At 41.1% G+C, this 18293-nt stretch overlaps 1 protein-coding gene across 1 annotated transcript; it reads left to right on the top strand.

Moving 5' to 3' along the window:
• The first annotated feature begins 1169 nt into the window (after positions 1 to 1169).
• Positions 1170 to 17928, top strand: F2RL1 (F2R like trypsin receptor 1). Its single transcript, XM_004374481.2, has 2 exons — positions 1170 to 1385; positions 15327 to 17928. The coding sequence occupies exons 1-2, from the start codon at positions 1304 to 1306 to the stop codon at positions 16436 to 16438; spliced, it is 1194 nt and encodes a 397-aa protein (XP_004374538.1). The 5' UTR covers positions 1170 to 1303; the 3' UTR covers positions 16439 to 17928.
• Positions 17929 to 18293: the final 365 nt, after the last annotated feature.

Below are 18293 nucleotides of genomic sequence, written 5' to 3'. Positions count from 1 at the left end.
ATTTGGATGATTCAAGGCACGTTTCTATAAAACACCAGTGAAATTTTACATAGAAAGGGGCTGGGCTCTGATGCACTTTTCTCCGGAAAGAGGAAGAGGAAGCAGTCATTCTACAGTAGCTACGATTTCTTGAGTGCTTACCAGGAACTGTATTAAAAAATGGTTTATGGGTATTTAGCACACTGAATCCTCACAACCATCTTATAAGAAAGACACTTTTATTATCCTCATTTTACAGATGAGGAAATGAAGGCTTGGAAATATTGAAGGGACGTATAGGGATGGGGTATCTCCCTTCGGGAGGAGCGCCCAGGAGTGACCCCCATACCCATCAGGAGAATAGTCTCCTGGACAAGATGATGAAGGTCCCTGTCAATATTTACCATCAGAGGTATGTAGAAGGGCATGGACTGAGGAGTGTGTCCCTTGGAGCCAGCATCCTGAGAACTGGGGTACACACTAGGGGCGGAGCTGAAGAAGACCCCGAGAGAGAGGAAGGGAACAAAAAGAACATTTGTGGAGCTTCTCCCATGCACCAAACACAGTCACAATTTATTTTCTTCTTTTTGTTGTTGTTGTGTGCCGTTGAGTCGATTCCTACTCATAGTGACCCCATGTGAGAGAAAAACTACCCCACAGGGTTTTCTAGGCTGTAATCTTTTCCGGAGCGGATCGCCAGGTCTTTCTCCCGGGGAGACACTGGGTGGATTGAACTGCCAACTTTTTGGTTAACAGCTGAGCACTAAACGTTGCGCCACCAAGGCACCTTTATCGTACCCTTAGACATCTTTAAAGTAAAAAATATTAACCCTATATTATAAGTAAACGTAAAACTTACAGAAGGTAAGTTGCTCTACCAGGGCTCCTCACTGGCTCTCCAGGAATAATCAAAGGTTAAAGGTATGGCCCTGGCTTGGATATCTGCATTCCATTGAGTCTTCTCATCCGCCCAATCTCCCCTGCGGGCGGCCCGGCAGCCTAGAGGACAGAGGCTGGATTGTGCACTTTGGGCAGGAGTGGCGGGTCAGCAAGGCCAGGTGGCCCGGGGCGGAGCTCGGGCGCCAAACGTTCGAAGTGGGCGGGGCCGAGCAGCGCGTTCCTGCCTCGGGGCGTGGCCTCCAGCAGGTGAGTCTAGCAGCTCCGGTTTCACTGAAACCTACCGGGCTGGGGGAGGCGCGCGCAGAGGCTCCAGGTAGGGGAAGGTGAGACAGTGGGTTTCTCTCAGAGCAGCGAGTGGGGCTCTGGAGCTTAGAATCAGTGACGGCGAGTTCCCTGTCCCGCCGGCGTGGGGGCTGCTGGAAGGATGAGGCTCCCGAACACGGCATGGCTGCTGGGGGCTGCAATCCTGCTGGCGGCCACCGCTTCCTGCAGTCACAGCACCCAAGGTGAGAAACTGGGGGAAGGAGGGCTCGTACTGCTGAGGAGTTGGGGTGCACGGCCCTTGAACGGCGCGGAGTTCTGGACTCGCTGGGCAGATGGTGGCAGCGGCTTAGGTGCTAGGTTTTCTGCCGCCGCCACCAACTCCCTGCACCGGCGGCTTTGATGAGGGATCCCCGCACCGAGGAGCCACCAGCTGGGACGATGATGAGCGGCTGTAGTCGGCGGAGCCCGGTAGGAGGCAGAGATGCCTCCAAAGAAGGGTGGTTACGCCTTCCCCCGCTTACCAGAGAGGCTTTGGTGCTGAGACTCCCAGGCCCCAGCTCTTGGTGGCGGAGGAAGGAGGGGAGGAATGAGTGCCCGCGTCTCAAAGGTGCCTGGAAGGTTCAGACTCCCCTCCCCTGGGTTGGTGTCTTTGAAAACACAAAGTGGTTAAGAGCTTTTCACACACCCTGGTGACTTTCTCCGTGCTGGTCCCGCGGGGTCCCGGGTCGTTAGCGAGGTTGATGGCACTGGGCTGGGTGGGGTGGTTGGGAGTCCGAAGCCTGGGAGCCTTCTACCATGTTCTTCACACCCTCCTCCAACCCGTGGAGGCCACTTTCTGGCGTCGGCGTTGAAGGCCCATTCTGGGTCCGCAGCTCCTAGCAAAGTAGGGTGGCCCACATGGTACCCGGGGGTATTCTGAAAGTCAGTTGCCGGGGTAAGGAACGCTTAGCCTCGAGTTTTAGGCCAGCTCGGCTTAACGTGCGTTTACAGGTGGAACTTCTTGTTAGGTGCCGTGGAGTCGATTTTGACTCATAGAGACCCCATGTGACAGAGTAGAACTGCCCCATAGGGTTTTCTAGGCTGTAGTTTTTACCGGAGCAGATCGGCAGATCTTTTTCCCGCGGAGCCGCTGGCTGGGTTCGAACCGCCAACTTTTGGTTAACAGTCTAGCGCTTAACCGTTTGCACCACCAGGGCTCCTGGAACTTCTTAGACCCTGCCTTTTATTCCACCAGGTGGTCTTCCGGGCCTGGAATTTCGGACCCTTGTGTGCGACTGCCGGCCTTGGCGGGTGTGCTGCTCGGGGTTTGCTACTCGGAGTGTGCTCGAACTTGTTCTTCTAGGACTGGAATCTCCTGGGCAGAGCAGGCCTCTTAGGGAATGGGGGAAGTTTGGCTTGCGAACGCGCTTTTGTGATGCTAACAGAGGCCCGGGAGGCGTTTGGGGGCTGCGTGGGTAGCATCAAAAGGGAGATGTTAATTTCCCTTCGAAGTCGGCAGACCCGCAGTGAAAGGCAGTTTCTCACTTTTTCCGCCTTTTGTTAATTATAAAAACAGCAACAACATTTATTTGTATTAAAATGGTTGGGTTAAAGAGAGGTGAGGTCTCACTAATGTATCTACAATTCTAAAATTAAAAAAACAAAACAAAACAAAAAACAGGCTTTTTTGTTTCTTTTGTTTTGTTTTTAAATAAGTTTATGGTAACACATCTGCAGCAAAACCCGAACTGAACTAATGTGAGACTGTTATTTTTCTGTGTTCATCTCCTTTTGTGTGAATGTTTAAACATTTTGCTGCAGAAATATTCACGTGTTTGACTCTGGGTGCTATACAGAGGTCCTATGTAATAGTCGAAATATGCATGATATTACTTTTGTAAATCTTAGACTCTCAACTGTAAAATACACCTGGCCCCAATAGTGTGGGCTTGCCTTAAATGGGGAAATTCAGGAAGGTGGTATAAAAATAACTGAAATTTGACAGACATTAATCAAGGGTGAGTATATTAATATGAGGGCAGTTTCTCACTTGTATCTTCCTCTTCATAAAAATGTCATAAAAGAGCAAATCACAGTGAATTGAATTAGATGGAAGAATGTGATTCTCTTCCCTCTGCAGTTACAGAAAAGGGTGTAATAATATGAGCTTGAAAACTACACCACTGGTATACATTTTTACTGGCCAACATCAGAGTAAAGGCATTTATTTATGGGAAATATTAAAAACTGTGATGAACACTTTCCCATTTGCCTTTGTCGTTTAAAGTTGGAAACTTAACATTCAGGAGCAAACTTAGTGTGTGCAAACTTTAAAGAAAATATGTGGGTGTCAATGATTCAATACTTTTATGATACAGGCAGTAAGATAGGAACCATGCCCAAAGTATTTTGAGTGTTCTCTGTGTTTACAAAGTGAGAGGTCCAGGGATGGGGTGGATCCCTGGAGTATAATGTGAACTTGATTTAACAAACAAAAAAAAAATCAAGTTACTTGTTAACTAGAGCTATTTAATATTGCACCTTGGCTTTTTCCCTCTGCATACTTTTATTCCTCTGCAGGGTAAATTTCCTACGGGGTTAGTTAAGTAACACTGAAGTTTTAGGTAAATGGAGCTTTCCTCCCAACTTAAAACTCTAAATTGGTTTTGATTAAGAATAGACTATCATGAAAGCTTTGCTGCTCCTCAATCTTTGTTCATCCCCTTTTAGCTTGACTCTTCAACATGCTCCACAGTTTGTAACGGGACAGATTTTGGGTTTTTCTTCCCAAAGGCCTTACCCCAAAAGACTCTTAGAAGGGAACTCAGCCTAGAGTACAACCCTCTCATTTTACAGAGGGGAACATGGAATTGGGAGGTGGCGAGGCCGGGGGGAAAAAAAACACTTCATCAGATCCCACTGTCCTTTTCTATCACAAAGTAACTGATAATTATTTGGGAACATACATTTAATCTGTCTCCTCACTGGATCATAAACTCCTAGAGGCCAGGGAGCCTAGTGTCTCTATCACCATGGTCTAACACAGTCTCAGTCACCTAATGGGCCTCAGTAAATATTGAATGAGGAGTCCCTGGTTGGTGCAAATGGTTAACTAGTACTTGGCTGCAAATGGAAAGGCACCTTGGAAGAAAGGCCTGGCAATCTACTTCTGAAAAATAAGCCAGTGAAAACCCTATGGAGCACAATTCTACTCTGACACACATAAGGTCACCGTGAAATGAAAGGGCTTGTCCAGAGGGACCCTGTGGACAACGGCAGAGTCACATTTAAATCTGGTGGTGCGCTTGGCTGCTAACCAAAAGGTGGGTTGTTCGAACCCACCAGCCACTTTGCACGAGAAAGATGTGGCAGTCAGCTTCTGTAAAGATTTACAGCCTTCGAAACCGTATGGGGCAGTTCTACTCTGCCCTACAGGGTTGCTATGAATCAGAATCGACTGGCTTGGTTGGTATCTCAGTCACGTATTCTCTCTACCATGTCACGGGCCTGGGAAGTCTCCTGTGATGCATATAATTCCATTTCTCTTTTGGAGACTGGAACTTCTATTCTCTCACCCCAAACTTCAGAACCCAAAGTAACCACTGCTAACATTTTGCTGTATAACCTTTTCAGACACTTGCATACTCACATGTATAAAATATATACCCATAAATATAGAAATATTCTCGTATAAGTATACTTATATAAACTAATCAGTAGCATGTCAAATATAAAACATTTTTAATGATGCTAAAATATGTTACAGGAGGATGTATCATAATTTTTTAATTAGACACATAGAGTATGTCCAATCTTCTATAATTAGAATGAAATGAAGATGGAACTTCAAATTTGTGTTTGGTCCCCTTGCTTGCCTTGTAGTTACCAATTAACCTTGATAGGTGATGTTTTAGTGAAGTTTGTGTTTGACTTTCTTATGGTTTTATTACCTGGGCAAGTGTTAAGAGGAGAACAGTTCATTCTGAAAGAACACTTGTGAAGATTTACTAAAAGTGTACCAAGAGACATATGAGGCAATTGAAGCTTTTTATTTTTCAGCCTGTGCTCCCAAAGGGTAGGAGCAAAAGAAGATTTCCAGTGAAGGGATAGTAGAGAAGAAGAGAAAAGAAGAGAGTTAACCCAAATAAATTATTTGCTTTATACTTGGCCTGGTGAGGAAGGTGGATCACAGGAGGCGTGTTCTTAAAATAATAAAGTGTGTTTGTTTTTTTTTAAATAGTGGTCTCATACAATATTTGTCTTTTTGTGACTGACTTATTTCACTCAGCATAATGTCCTTCAGATCCTTGTTGTGAGATGTTTCACAGATTCATCTTTGTTCTTTATCGTTGTACAGTATTCAGTTGTGTGTATGTACCATAATTTGTTTTTCTATTCATCTGTTGATAGGCATTAGGTTGTTTCCACCTTTTTGCTATTGTGAACAGTGCTGCAATGAACATGGGTGTGCATATCTCTATTCGTGAGATGGGTTTTGTCTCTCTAGGGTATATTCCTAGAAGTGGGATTGCTGGATCATATAATATTTCTATTTCTAGCTTTTTAAGGAGGCTCCCTATTGTTTTCCATAGTGGTTGCACCATTTTACATTTCCACCAGCAGTGCATAAGAGTTCCAATCTCCCTGCAACTTCTCCACCATTTTTCATTTTATGTTTTTTAGATTAATGCCAGTATTGTCAGGGTGAGATAGTATCTCGTCGTTCTGATAGGGTTGCTATAGGGTCGCTATGAGTCAGAATCGACTCAACAGCAACAGGTAATGGCTAATGATTGTGAGCATTTCCTCATGTATCTGTTAGCCACCTAAATGTCTTATTTGGAGAAATGTCTGTTCATATCCTTTGCCCATTTTTAAATTGGATTATTTGTCTTTTTGTTATTGAGGTGTTGAAATATTTTGTAGATTTTAGAGTTTAGACCCTTGTCAGCTATGTTGTAGCCAAAAATTTTTTCCCAGTCTGTAGGTTTCTCTTTTTACTCTTTTGATGAGTTTTTTGATGAGATGCTGTTGAGTTTTGGGAGTTATTTATATATTCTAAATACATGTGTTTTGTTGGGTATATAAATCGTAAATATTTTCTCCCAGTCTTTAGCTGGTCTTTTCATTTTCAAGAGTTTCTTTGACAGAGAACAAGTTCTTAATTTTGATGAAGAACTATTTTTTTTCTTTTATGGATCATGCTTCTTGCTTCATTTCTAACAACTTTTTGTCTAAATTCAGGTCATGTAGATTTTCTCCTACGTTTTCTAAAAGTTTTAAGGTTTTACATTTTGTTTTTTAAAAGTTTTATTAAAGTTTTACATTTTAAACTGATATGGATGCACCATTTTGAGTTAATCTTTGTATAAGGTGTGAGATTGTTGTCAGGATTTGTTTGTTTTTGTATGTGGGTGACTACTTGTTCCATTTGTTTAAAAGATTATCTTTTTTTCCTGATGAATTTCTTTGCTATCTTTGTCGAAGATCAAATGACCCTATTTGTGTGGGTCTATTTCTGGACTCTATTCTGTTCCATTGATCCGAGTGTCTGATCCTTTGCCAATGCCACACTGTTTTAATTACAGTAGCTTTATAACAACAACAAAAAAAACCCATTGCTGTCCAGTCGGTTTCGACTCATAGCGACCATATAGAACAGAGTAGAACTGCCCCCTTTGGTTAGCAGCCAAGCTCTTAACCGTTACACCACCAGGGCTTCCGTAGCTTTATAGTAAGTCTTAAAATTGAGTAGTGTGATTCTTCCAACTTTGTTCTTTTTTCAAAATTGTTTTAGCTTTCTGTTTCCTTTGTCCTTTCATAATAACTTTTAGAAATTGTTGTTGCTAATTTCTTGGTTATAGCAACAATAACAGCAAAACACCTGCTGTGACTTTTACTGGTATTATGTTGAATCTATAGATTACTTTGGGGAGAACTGACATCTTTACTATGCTGATTCCTCCAATCCAAGCTCATGGTGTGTCTCTCCATTTATTTAGGTCTTCTTTGATATTTTTTATCAGCATTTTATAGTTTTCAGCATACATATCCTGTACAAGTTTTGTTATATTTCTACTTAATTATTGCAGTTTTTGGAGCAATTATAATTGGTATCATATATATTTTTGTAATTTTGATTCCCAGTAGTTCATTGCTTGTATAAAGAAATACAATTAAATTTTGTGTGTTGACCTTGTATCCTGTGACCTTGCTAAACTGACTTATCAGTTCTAAGAGATATTTTTTGTTACATTCCCTGGGATATTTACATAGATAATAGTGTCATCTTCAAATAGGGATAGTGTCTTTCTTTCCAATCTGTATGTCCTTTCTTTGTTTTTCTTACTTTATGGCACTAGACAGAACTTGCAGTACACTGTTGAATAGGAGTTGTGAGAGTGGATATCCTTTCCTTGTTCCTGATCTTAGAGGACAGGTACACAGCTCTTCACCATTAAGAAGGATGTTAGCTGCAGGTTTTTCATAGATGCCTTTTATCGGATTAAAGAAGTGTCCTTCTACTCTTAGTTTGCTGACAGTTTGTTTTTGTTGTAGTTTGTCAAAGCTTTTTATAGCACCCATTGATATGGTAATGTGTTGTTTTCTTCTAGACTGTTAAATGGTGGATTACACTGACTGATTTTTGAATTCTGAACCAGCTTTGTATCCCCAGGAAAAGCTCCAATTGGTCATGATGTATTATTCTTTTTAATATTGCTGGACTCAATTTGCCAATATTTTCTTGAGGATTTTTGCATTTATATTCATGAGGGTTATTGGTCTTTAATTTTCCTTTTTACGCACTCTTTGTCTGGTTTTGGTATGGGGTAATGCTGGCATTATAAAGCAAGTTTTAAAGTTTTCACTCCTATTTTCTGGAAGAGATTGTGAATCAGCGTAATATCTTCTTTAATTGTTTGATAAATTTGCCAGTGAAACTACCTGGACCTGGATATTTATTTTTCAGAAGTTTTTAAACTATGAAATTAACTTCTATAATAATTATAGGGCTATTCAGGATATCTGTTTAATCTTGGGAAAGTTTTGATAGATTGAGGCTTTTGAGGAATTGGTGACTTCATCTAAGTTGTTGAATTTCTGTGTGGAGAGTTGTTCATAGTATCGTCTTATTGTGCTTTTATGACTACAGGGTCTTCAGTGATAACCCCTCTTTCCTTCCTGATATTGATAATTTGTATTTTTTCTCTTTTTTTATTTGTCAGCCTTGCTAGAGATTTATTAAATTTATTGATCTTTTTAAAGAACCAGCTTTGGTTTTATTTATTTTCTCCATTTTTTAAAATTTCATTAATTTCTGCTCTTATCTTTAGCATTTCTTTCCTTTTGTACAATTTTGGTTTAATTTATTCTTCTTTCTGTAGTTTCCTGAGACAGAAGCTTAGACAATTGATATGAGACCTTTTTTATTTTCTAATATATTCTTTTAATGTTATAAATTTCCCTCTAAGTACTGCTTTAAGTGAATTCTAAAAATATTGATATGTTATATTTTAATTTTCATTCCTTCCATATACTTTTTAATATCCTTTGAGATTTCTTTGATCTATGGATTATTTAGAAGTGTCTTGTTTAATTTCCAAGTGATTGGAGATTTTTTTTCTTATCTTTCTGTTATTGATTTTTAATTTAGATCAATTATGGTCAGAGAACGTATTTTATATGTATTTCAATTCTTTTAAAATGTGTCATGATTTATTTTATGACCCAAGATAATGGTCTATTTTGGTAAATGTATTCTGCTATTGTCAGGTGGAGGGTTCTATAAACATCAATCAGTTTTAGTCAATTGATGATGTTGTTCAGTCACTGTCTTTGGCTGGGTTCTCTAGAGAAGCAAAACCAGTAAAATGTATAAATATGTATAGAAAGAGATTTATATCAAGGAAATGGCTCATGCAGTTGTAAAGGCTGGAAAGTCTGAAGTCCGTGGGTCAGGCTGGAGGCTTCTCCTGACTCACATAGTTACAGGGGCTGGTGAACCCAAGATCAGCAGGTCAGACAGCAGACCTCTGGCTCACAGGCTGCAGAGACCCACAAATCCCAAGATAGGCAGCCAAGATGACAGGTAAACTGTTAGCTCAAGCCCCAAGAACCAGAGGTCAGACAAACAGGAGTCAGCTGCATGATCCAGAGCAGGCAAAAGCCCAGGAGCCCTGCCAGAAAGTCCGCCTATATTGGATACAGGCCACACCCCTAAGGAAATTCCTTTTCACCTGATTGGCTACTCATAGCAGATCTCATCATGGAAGTGATTACATCATAATACAACTGCCAAACTACATCATAACTGCCAAACCACTGAGAATCATGGTCCAGCCAAGTTGACACGCGACCTTAATGATCACAGTCTTTTATTATCATATTACGGTCTTGACAATAGAAAATACTGCTTACTGAGCACTTTTATGTTACAAGTATTGTACTAGACAATTAGATGCACTGTTTGTAATACTTATTTAAACCCTGGAAGGTAAATGTCATCCCATTTTACAGATAAGAAAACTGATGCTCAGAGATGTTGAGTATCTGCTCAAGATCTGACAAAAGAAAAAATTTTTTTTAAGACCGTAATTTAAACCTAATCTTGTCTGATTCTGAACACTGTTTTTTTTCATTACCACATCCTATTTTTGTCCCAGTATATGTGCTAGCTGGTATGTTGTTTTGTAAATGCTCTTAAATCTTTTTATAAGTATACATTTTGTTTCTCCAATTAGATTGTAAGCTCCCTGAAGTAAAAAACAAACAAACAAACAAACAAACAAACTGTTTTCTTTTCCTTCTACATAGTACCTGTTAAGGCTTCAGTGTACAGTAACGGCTCAATAATTTCTGGCTGACAAATTTACTGACTGAAAAGTCCTTTAATATGGCTCAGCAGAAACAGGATGATGATGATCATAGCCACTGTCTCTGAAGGGGCAAGAAGTTGAATCCCAGAATCTGTATTATATACAGTGTTAGCATTTCTCAGTAGAGGTGCTATTTGTATTTGGGGTAAGACAATTCTTATCATGAGAATTGTGTAGGACCGTTTTGAACATTATAGAACATTTAGCATCCTTGGCCTACCACTTAATATCAGTATTTCTTTCCAGTCACTTTGACAATCAAAAAAAACTTCCACAAATTGTAAATGCCGTTTATAGGGGCAATATAAGCCCTATCGAGAACCACTAACAGTGCCTGACACATATTGGCATTCAATAAAATCTGTTGTGTAAAATAAACAGAAAGATCACCCCTCAGTGAAGGCACCTCGAAGCTTTGATAAGAGTGATGTAGAATGTGTCTGTCCAGATCTTGTGGGAAAGGGGGGAAGGTGGTGTCTGCAGTTACTCCTGAACTGCCTTTCACTTGGTAAGAGTCCTTTGGTTTGTCCAGGATCACAGTTCATCATCTCAGTGATTGGTAAGATTCCTTAGAAGAAGGAGGCACTTGTGAGGATGCAAAGAAGCCCCTGGATGGCATAAATGGTTAAGTGCTTGACTACTACTGAAAAGTTGGTGGTTCAAACTCATCCAGGGGCACCGTGGAAGAAGGTCCTGGTAATCTCTTCCGAAAGATCACAGCCTTAAAAACCCTATGGAGTGCAGCTGGGAAATGACTTAACAACAGCTGTTTTGTTTTTGTTTATTTGTTTTTTAACTATCCAAAGACAACAGTCCCTATACATTGTACGAAGGCCAGTTCTTGGTTGTTGTATTGAGTGAAAGCTACAAACTCTCTGAGCAAGTAGACAACTATGGTTAAGTATATTACTTGTGAACAGGAAAGAGGGAAACGAGCTCACTAGCACACAACTCTAAATTCATAGTTTTCAACTTCGGCAGTACATTACAGTCTCCCAGGAAGCTTTTAAAAATTATGGATGCTCATCTCATGCCCCGTCTCAGAACAATTACATCAGAATCTGAGAGTGGGAACTGGGCATGGGACTTTGTAAAGCCCCAGATGATTCTAGTGTGTAACCAGTATTGAGAACCATTAGTTTTAAAGGAAAGGGCTAAGCAGATTAGCAACTACATGTTGTTTTTTAAGATGATTTCAGTGTGTTATGGTTGAAAGAGCATGTGAGCTGTGTGACCCTGGGATAATTATTTACTTTCTCCGAGCTTTGCATTCTTTCTTTCTTTCTTTATTTTAATTGTGCTTTAGGTGAAAGTTTACAGTTCAAGTTAATTTCTCGTACAAAAATTTATACATATATTGTTATATGACAATAGTTGCAATCCTATAATGTGACAGCACACTCCCCCTTCCCACCCTGGGTTTCTTGTGTCTATTCAACCAGATCCTGTCCCTTCCTGCCTTCTCATCCTGCCTCTGGATGGGAGCCACACATTTGGTCTCGTGTATCTGCTTAAATTAAGAAGCACACTCTTCACGAGTATTATTTTATGTTTTATAGTCCAGTCTAATCTTTGTCTGAAGAGTGAGCTTCAGGAATGGTTTCAGTTCTGGGCTGACAGAGCGTCCGGGGGTCATAGCTTCGGGGGTTCCTCCAGTCTCAGTCAGACCATTAAGTCTAGTCTTTTTACTAGAGTTTGAGTTCTGCACCCCACTTTCTCCTGCTCCATCAGGGACTCTCTGTTGTGTTCCCTGTCAGGGTGGTCATTAATGGTAGCCAGGCACCATCCAGTTCTTCTGGTCTCAGGCTGATGGAGTCTATGGTTTATGTTGCCCTTTCTGTCTCTTGGGCTGATGTTTTCCTTGTGTCTTTGGTGTTCTTCCTTCTCCTTTGTGAGCTTCACTTTCTTCATCTGTAAAATAGAAATAAAATACTACTTACCTCATAGTGTTGTTGAAAGAATAACATAAAATTTTGTGATTGAAGTTAGCACCATTCCTTGCACTACCTTGGCTCAATAAATCTTTTAAAAATACGTAATATGGAATTGTAACCTTAGAACTACCCAATACACATTAATAAGCCAGGGATAAATAAGAAAATTTCATCTGGGACAGTAAATGGGCTAGGATGACATCATAACTAAGGGAGGGAACTCATTTCAATGGGGACAGCAAAACTCGATGTTCCAGGCTCCATGAAGATGAATCCCTGGCCTTCATTCACTTCACACTGGTGAAAGGACATTCCCAGGATTCTGCCAGTGACTGCTCCATCAAGCCATTAGCACAGCAATATAAGAAAGGGAAAGGCATTTGGGTGTCATCAAGCCTGTTCTTCATGTCATGTCCAGGGCTCCTTTTGTTTGTTTGTTGGTTTTTTATTACCAGAGCCAGGGTGGTGCAAATGGTTTGCATTTGACTACTAACCTAAAGGTTGGTGGTTCAAACCCACCTAGTGGAGCCTGGAAGAAAAGCCTGGTGGTCTGCTTCCATAAAGGTTACAGCCCAGAAAACTCTATGGAGCAATTCTACTCTATAATACATGGGGTCACCATGAGTTGGAATTGACTCAATGGCAATGTGTTTCATTACAGCCAGAGACTGCTGGAGACAGAATAAATTAGGAATGGGGGTTGATAAATATTGGCTGTTTCCTGTTTATTTGGAATTGGGGGTGAGGGGTGCTGCACTGAGTATTTGTAGGTGTGTGTTCTTTCATACTTGAGCAGGTATTGTTGGACTGCTGCTCATAGGACAGCCCTAGAAATGAGGATGCTCTTATAGCTAGGTACTTTGTATGTGTTTAAATTTCATATGTGCGTTTAATTTCTCAACCCTGTAAAATAGAAATGATTTTACCTGGTTCACAGTGAGGTTATATAGCTGGGAGCTGGAGCAGCATCATTTCTCTGGACAAGTTATGTGACTTTTGGTGAATGATACAGAATGCAGTACAGGGCAAAAATCTCTCTGCACTGCGCTGGGGACCTTCCAGCAGTGTCTTGACATTTACCAGCATTATAACTCACATGTAAGCAGCATGCTGTTGTATGTGTTCTAGGATAGGTAAAATGAACACAATTAATAAAAACAATATTTTGATTGAGACCGTTTAAGGTTGTAAGTTAGAATAGTCTCAGGAGGAACTCTTTCTCTCCTTTTTTTTTAGTATTTCTTGTGTTGTTGATAGGTGCTGTCAATTCGGTTCTGACTTATAGCGATCTTATATACAACAGAATGAAATGCTGCCCGGTCCTGCACCATCCTCACAATTGTTGCTGTCTGAGCGCATGGTTGCCGCCACTGTGTCAATCCATCTCGTTGAGGGTCTTCCTTTATTTCGCTGACGCTCTACTTTACCAAGCATGATGTCCTTCTCCAGGGACCGTTCCCTCTTGATAACATGTCCAGAGTAGATAAGACAAAGTCTTGCCATCCTTGCTTCTAAGGAGCATTCCAGAGAGATTTCTGGTAGTCCACAGTATATTCAGTAATCTTCTCCAACACCATAATTCAAATGCATCAATGCTTCTTCGGTCTTCCTCATTCATTGTTCAGCTTTTGCATGCATATGAGGCAGTTGAAAATATCATGGCTTAGGTCAGGGGCACCTCAGTTCTCAAAGTGACGTCTTTGCTTTTCAACACTTTAAAGTGGTCTTTTGCAGCAGATTTGCCCAATGCAATATGTCATCTGATTTCTTGACTGCTGCTTCCATGGGAGTTGATTGTGTATCCAAGTATAATGAAATCCTTGACAACTTCGATAGCAAGTTTGTATTTCTTGTACCTAACCTAAAGCCATATTTCCTTTGTTATATTGCCTCTCTCACTCCTTTTTCCCACTCTACTTTAGCATTCTTATTTAAAACCAATTTGGGTCTCTCCTTACATCAGCCATCTGGACTTGGTATATGCTTGTTTTTATGGAAATTTTTAAACATACAAAAGTAGAATATTAAAATGAATCTCATATCGCCATCACTCAGCTTCAGTAATTAACTCCTGGCCAAACTTGCTTCGTCTAGGCCCCAGCCTACTTCTTGCCCCTTCTCCTGGGTTACTTTTTAACAGCTTTATTGAGATATATTTCACATGCCATACAATTCACCCATTTAAAGTGTACAATTCAATAGCTTTTAGTATATTCAGAGTTGTGTATCCATCACCACAATCAATTTTAGAACGCTTTCATTATCTCCCCCAAAATACCCTATGCCCCTTAGTCATCACCCTGCAAATTCTCTACACCAACCCCAGCCTTATTGTTGTTGTTAGGTGCTTTGGAGTTAATAGCAACTCATAGTGACAGAGTAGAACTGCCCCATAGGGTTTTCTTGGCTGTAATCTTTACAGAAGCCGATCCACAGGTCTTTCTGCCACTGAGCTATTGGGTGGGTTCCAACTGCCAACCTTCATAACGGTCATGCTGCCAGGTCTCCTCCCCCCAACCCTAGGCAACCACTAATCTGCTTTCTATGGATTTGCCTGTTATGGATGTTTAATAAAATGGAATCATACAATATGTGTTCAGATGTGGTCCTTTGTCCATTGCTGAGGCTGTGTTTGTGGGTGGAGGAGGAATGGCCCTTGTGCCCCTGGGAGTCTTCCTGTGCAGGGCTCAAGGGTAAGGAATGACTGATGGGCCAGGCTGGATTCTTGCTTAGGGCCAGAATGGCAGAGAGAGCCATTATGAGGTGAGAAATTCAAAAGCTGGCACTGGGGCTGTTGTTAGCCTCCATTGAGTTGGCCACATCTCATGGTGACACTGTACGCAATGGAACAAAATACTGCCTGGTCCTGTACCATTCCCGTGATTGGTTGTAGAGCGCACCATTATGATCCACAGTGTTTTCATTGGCTGATTTTAGGGAAGAAGATCGCCAGGCTTTTCTTCCTATCTCTCACACTTGAGAATTTGGTTTGGAAAGGAATTACTGCACAATCCTAGACTGAGTTTTACTAATTGACCCATCAAGGGGCTGCTGATAGTCATGTGATAAGAGTAGTAAGGAACTAATGCCTGTGGACAGTTTGTAAAAATAAATGAAAATACTATCGGTGTTTTCAAAATTCATAGACGTCAATGTGTTCTGCATACAACTCACAACCCCCCAGTAAAAAAATACTCATTGAAGAAAACAAAACCAGACATTAGAAATCCCAGTAACCCCACCACCCAGAGAAAGCCCCTGTAAGCATTTTGGGTCCCCCTCCAATGGTATATTTCTGCCTTAGTCTAAAGTGGTTTTATTTGAACAAAACAACATTAGTGCTGAAATGTTTATTTCTGTAGTAACCCTTGTCTGCCTTGCCTTTTTTGTACAGGATTCAATAAAAGCTCTAAAGGAAGAAGTCTTATTGGTAGGAGTAATGGCTCATTTCAAGTCACTGGAAAAGGAGTTACAGTGAAACCAGGCTTTTCCGTGGATGAGTTTTCTGCCTCCGTTCTCACTGGAAAACTGACCACTGTCTTCCTCCCAGTTGTCTACACGATTGTATTTGTGGTTGGTTTGCCGAGTAATTGCATGGCCCTGTGGGTATTTGTTTTTCGAACACAGAGGAAGCACCCGGCAGTGATTTACATGGCCAATCTGGCCTTGGCAGACCTCCTCTCTGTTATCTGGTTCCCTTTGAAGATTGCCTATCACATACATGGCAACAACTGGGTGTATGGGGATGTTCTCTGCAAGGTGCTGATTAGCTTTTTCTACGGCAACATGTATTGTTCCATTCTCTTCATGACCTGTCTCAGTGTGCAGAGGTACTGGGTCATCATGAACCCCATGACGCACCCCAGGAAGAAGGCAAACATTGCCATAGGTGTCTCCCTGGGAATCTGGCTGTTGATTCTGCTGGTTACCATCCCTTTGTATGTTGTGAAGCAGACCATCTACATTCCAGCTCTTAACATCACAACCTGTCACGATGTTTTGCCTGAGGAGGTGTTGGTGGGGGACATGTTCAATTATTTCCTCTCTCTGGCCATTGGAGTCTTCCTGTTCCCAGCCTTCCTGACGGCCTCTGCCTATGTGCTGATGATCAGAGTGCTCCGATCTTCTGCCATGGACGAAAACTCGGGGAAGAAAAGGCAGAGAGCCATCAAACTCATTGTCACTGTCCTGGCCATGTACCTGATCTGCTTCACTCCTAGTAATCTTCTACTCGTGGTGCATTATTTCCTGATTAAAAGCCGGGACCAGAGCCACGTCTATGCCCTGTACCTCATAGCCCTCTGCCTCTCCACTCTCAACAGCTGCATTGACCCCTTTGTCTATTACTTTGTTTCAAAAGATTTCAGAGATCATGCAAAGAACACTCTGCTCTGTCGAAGTGTCCGAACTGTAAAGCAGATGCAAATATCCCTTACCTCAAGTAGATTCTCCAGGAAGCCCAGCTCTTACTCTACAAGTTCAACCAGTGTTAAAACCTCCTATTGACTTGTCTGTCTCCCCAGATGGAAGTTTTACAGTAAGATTTGGACCCTGCTTAACGTTATGGGGATGTTCCTGTTATTTCCTAACCAAGTGGGTCTTACCACATATCACGGTTATGCAGCACCTCCTCAGGATTGCTAGAAGCTTCCCTCTTTGCATGAGAAATGGCCCCGGAGTTAGGATGTTGTCAGTTTCTGAATTCCTTTTCTCAGATGCTTCCTGAAACTGAACTGGCAGAACCTGACTTTCCAGAAGGTGGCAAAAAGACAGAATTCTGTGACTTGGAAAAATCAGTCTTGGCTTGAAGACTAATTTCTTAGTTGAAACTATATTTCTTTTACATCTGGGCCCAGTCCAGCCTTATTAGGGCTTAAGGGCCAGCTGTCAGAGATTATCAGTACAACAAGTGACTTTATAGATGAGAAAACTAAAGAAGTGACCTTCCCACAGTCAAGTTTCCAAACAAGGGCTGTGAGTCAGGATTGGGCAGGAGAATTCAAGTGTTCAGCGTGGTTCGTGTGACACCATTGACATCATCATAAAAAACAGTTGCTGTCGAGTCAGTTTCAACGCATGGTGACCCCACGTGTGCTGAGTAGAACTGAGCCATAGGGTTTCAAGGCTGTGACCTTTCGGAAGCAGATTGCCAGGACTTTCTTCATAGGAGCCTCTGGGTGTGTTGGAACCGCCAACCTTTCTGTTAATAGTCAAACGCTTACCCGTTTGCACCACCCCGGGTCTCCAACATCATCAAGGAGCTTGTTAAAAGCCCGAAGGTTCCTCAGACTCAGTAATACTGAGATGCTTGGTGAACAGGCCCAAGAGTCTGCATTTTAACCAGCCTGTGCGTGATCCTTATGGACACCAGGGTTTGAGAACCAATGGACTATGTGTGTGTTCCACTTGACGAGGTGTCATAGTAGATGCTGAAGAGAGAGGCAAGCAGAATGCTTTTGCTTCCTCTTTTATGTCTGGTTTTGAGTGAAATCTGTTTGTTGACTTATTGGAATTTTCATTTTTATTAATCCTTTCAGCTTTTGTATGTATCATTATTTACTTCATGGAAAATACAATGAAGATTTTAAACTTGTAAATCCAAATTTTGGATAACTTTTTACTGACTTCAGTGAAATCTTCAGGTAGTATAAGTAATAGACGGTTTTGTAACGAAGAATAACATTCACCCCTTAGTATTTTTCAAAATGACAGTTGGGATATTTATAGTCTGTTTTGTTTGTTTGTTATTAAATATGAAATTATACAAGGCTTCACTGGGTTTAAACCACATCTGTTCGGAAGATAGCACTAAAGTAGATGTGATTTGCAACATGTTTGAACTGTACTTGACTCCAAGCAGGTTTTATATAACTGCTCTATTTGTGACTTTTAAAAATAACTATTTTATAGATCGTATAGTATGATTGATTTATAAAGAACATCTGTTTTTTACAACTTGTTTCTGAGTGTTTTTTTTTTCTTTTTTTTTTGAGGAGGGGGAGGGAGAAGGAAGCCATAGCATCACTCTTTTTCTAAGAAGAAATGATGCACTACTAACACCGTATTTTTTTATGCAAATGGTGCTATACCGTACATACTGTTCTGTGACAAATTGTTTTTCATTTAAAAACATGTTTTAGAATTCTTTCCATGCCCACATCTATAGGTTGACCTCCAGTGGTAAAGGATACAGACTCTTTAGTGTTTTGGATATATTGTGATATATTTAGCCATTTCCTTATGATGGGTCCTTAAGTTGTCTTTCCCTCTCTCTGTCTTTCTTTTTTTGTTATTAAAACAGTGCTGCATTGAACATCTGTGCGCAGACATCTTTGTGAGTATTTCGGTAGGACAAATTCCT

The sequence above is a fragment of the Trichechus manatus genome, unplaced genomic scaffold (assembly GCF_000243295.1).
Source record: "Trichechus manatus latirostris isolate Lorelei unplaced genomic scaffold, TriManLat1.0 scaffold00029, whole genome shotgun sequence".
Lineage (NCBI taxonomy): Eukaryota > Metazoa > Chordata > Mammalia > Sirenia > Trichechidae > Trichechus > Trichechus manatus.
The sequence above is the reverse complement of the archived record's forward strand: the minus strand, read 5'-3'. Positions and strand labels throughout refer to the sequence as shown.

What these genes read in the sequence shown, in the direction of transcription:
- F2RL1 (XM_004374481.2), top strand. Translation starts at nt 1,304, where the DNA reads ATGAGGCTCCCGAACACGGCATGGCTGCTGGGGGCTGCAATCCTGCTG. An exon ending in CTGCAGTCACAGCACCCAAG is followed by an intron (nt 1,386 to 15,326) that starts GTGAGAAACTGG and finishes TTTTTTGTACAG; the next exon opens with GATTCAATAAAAGCTCTAAA.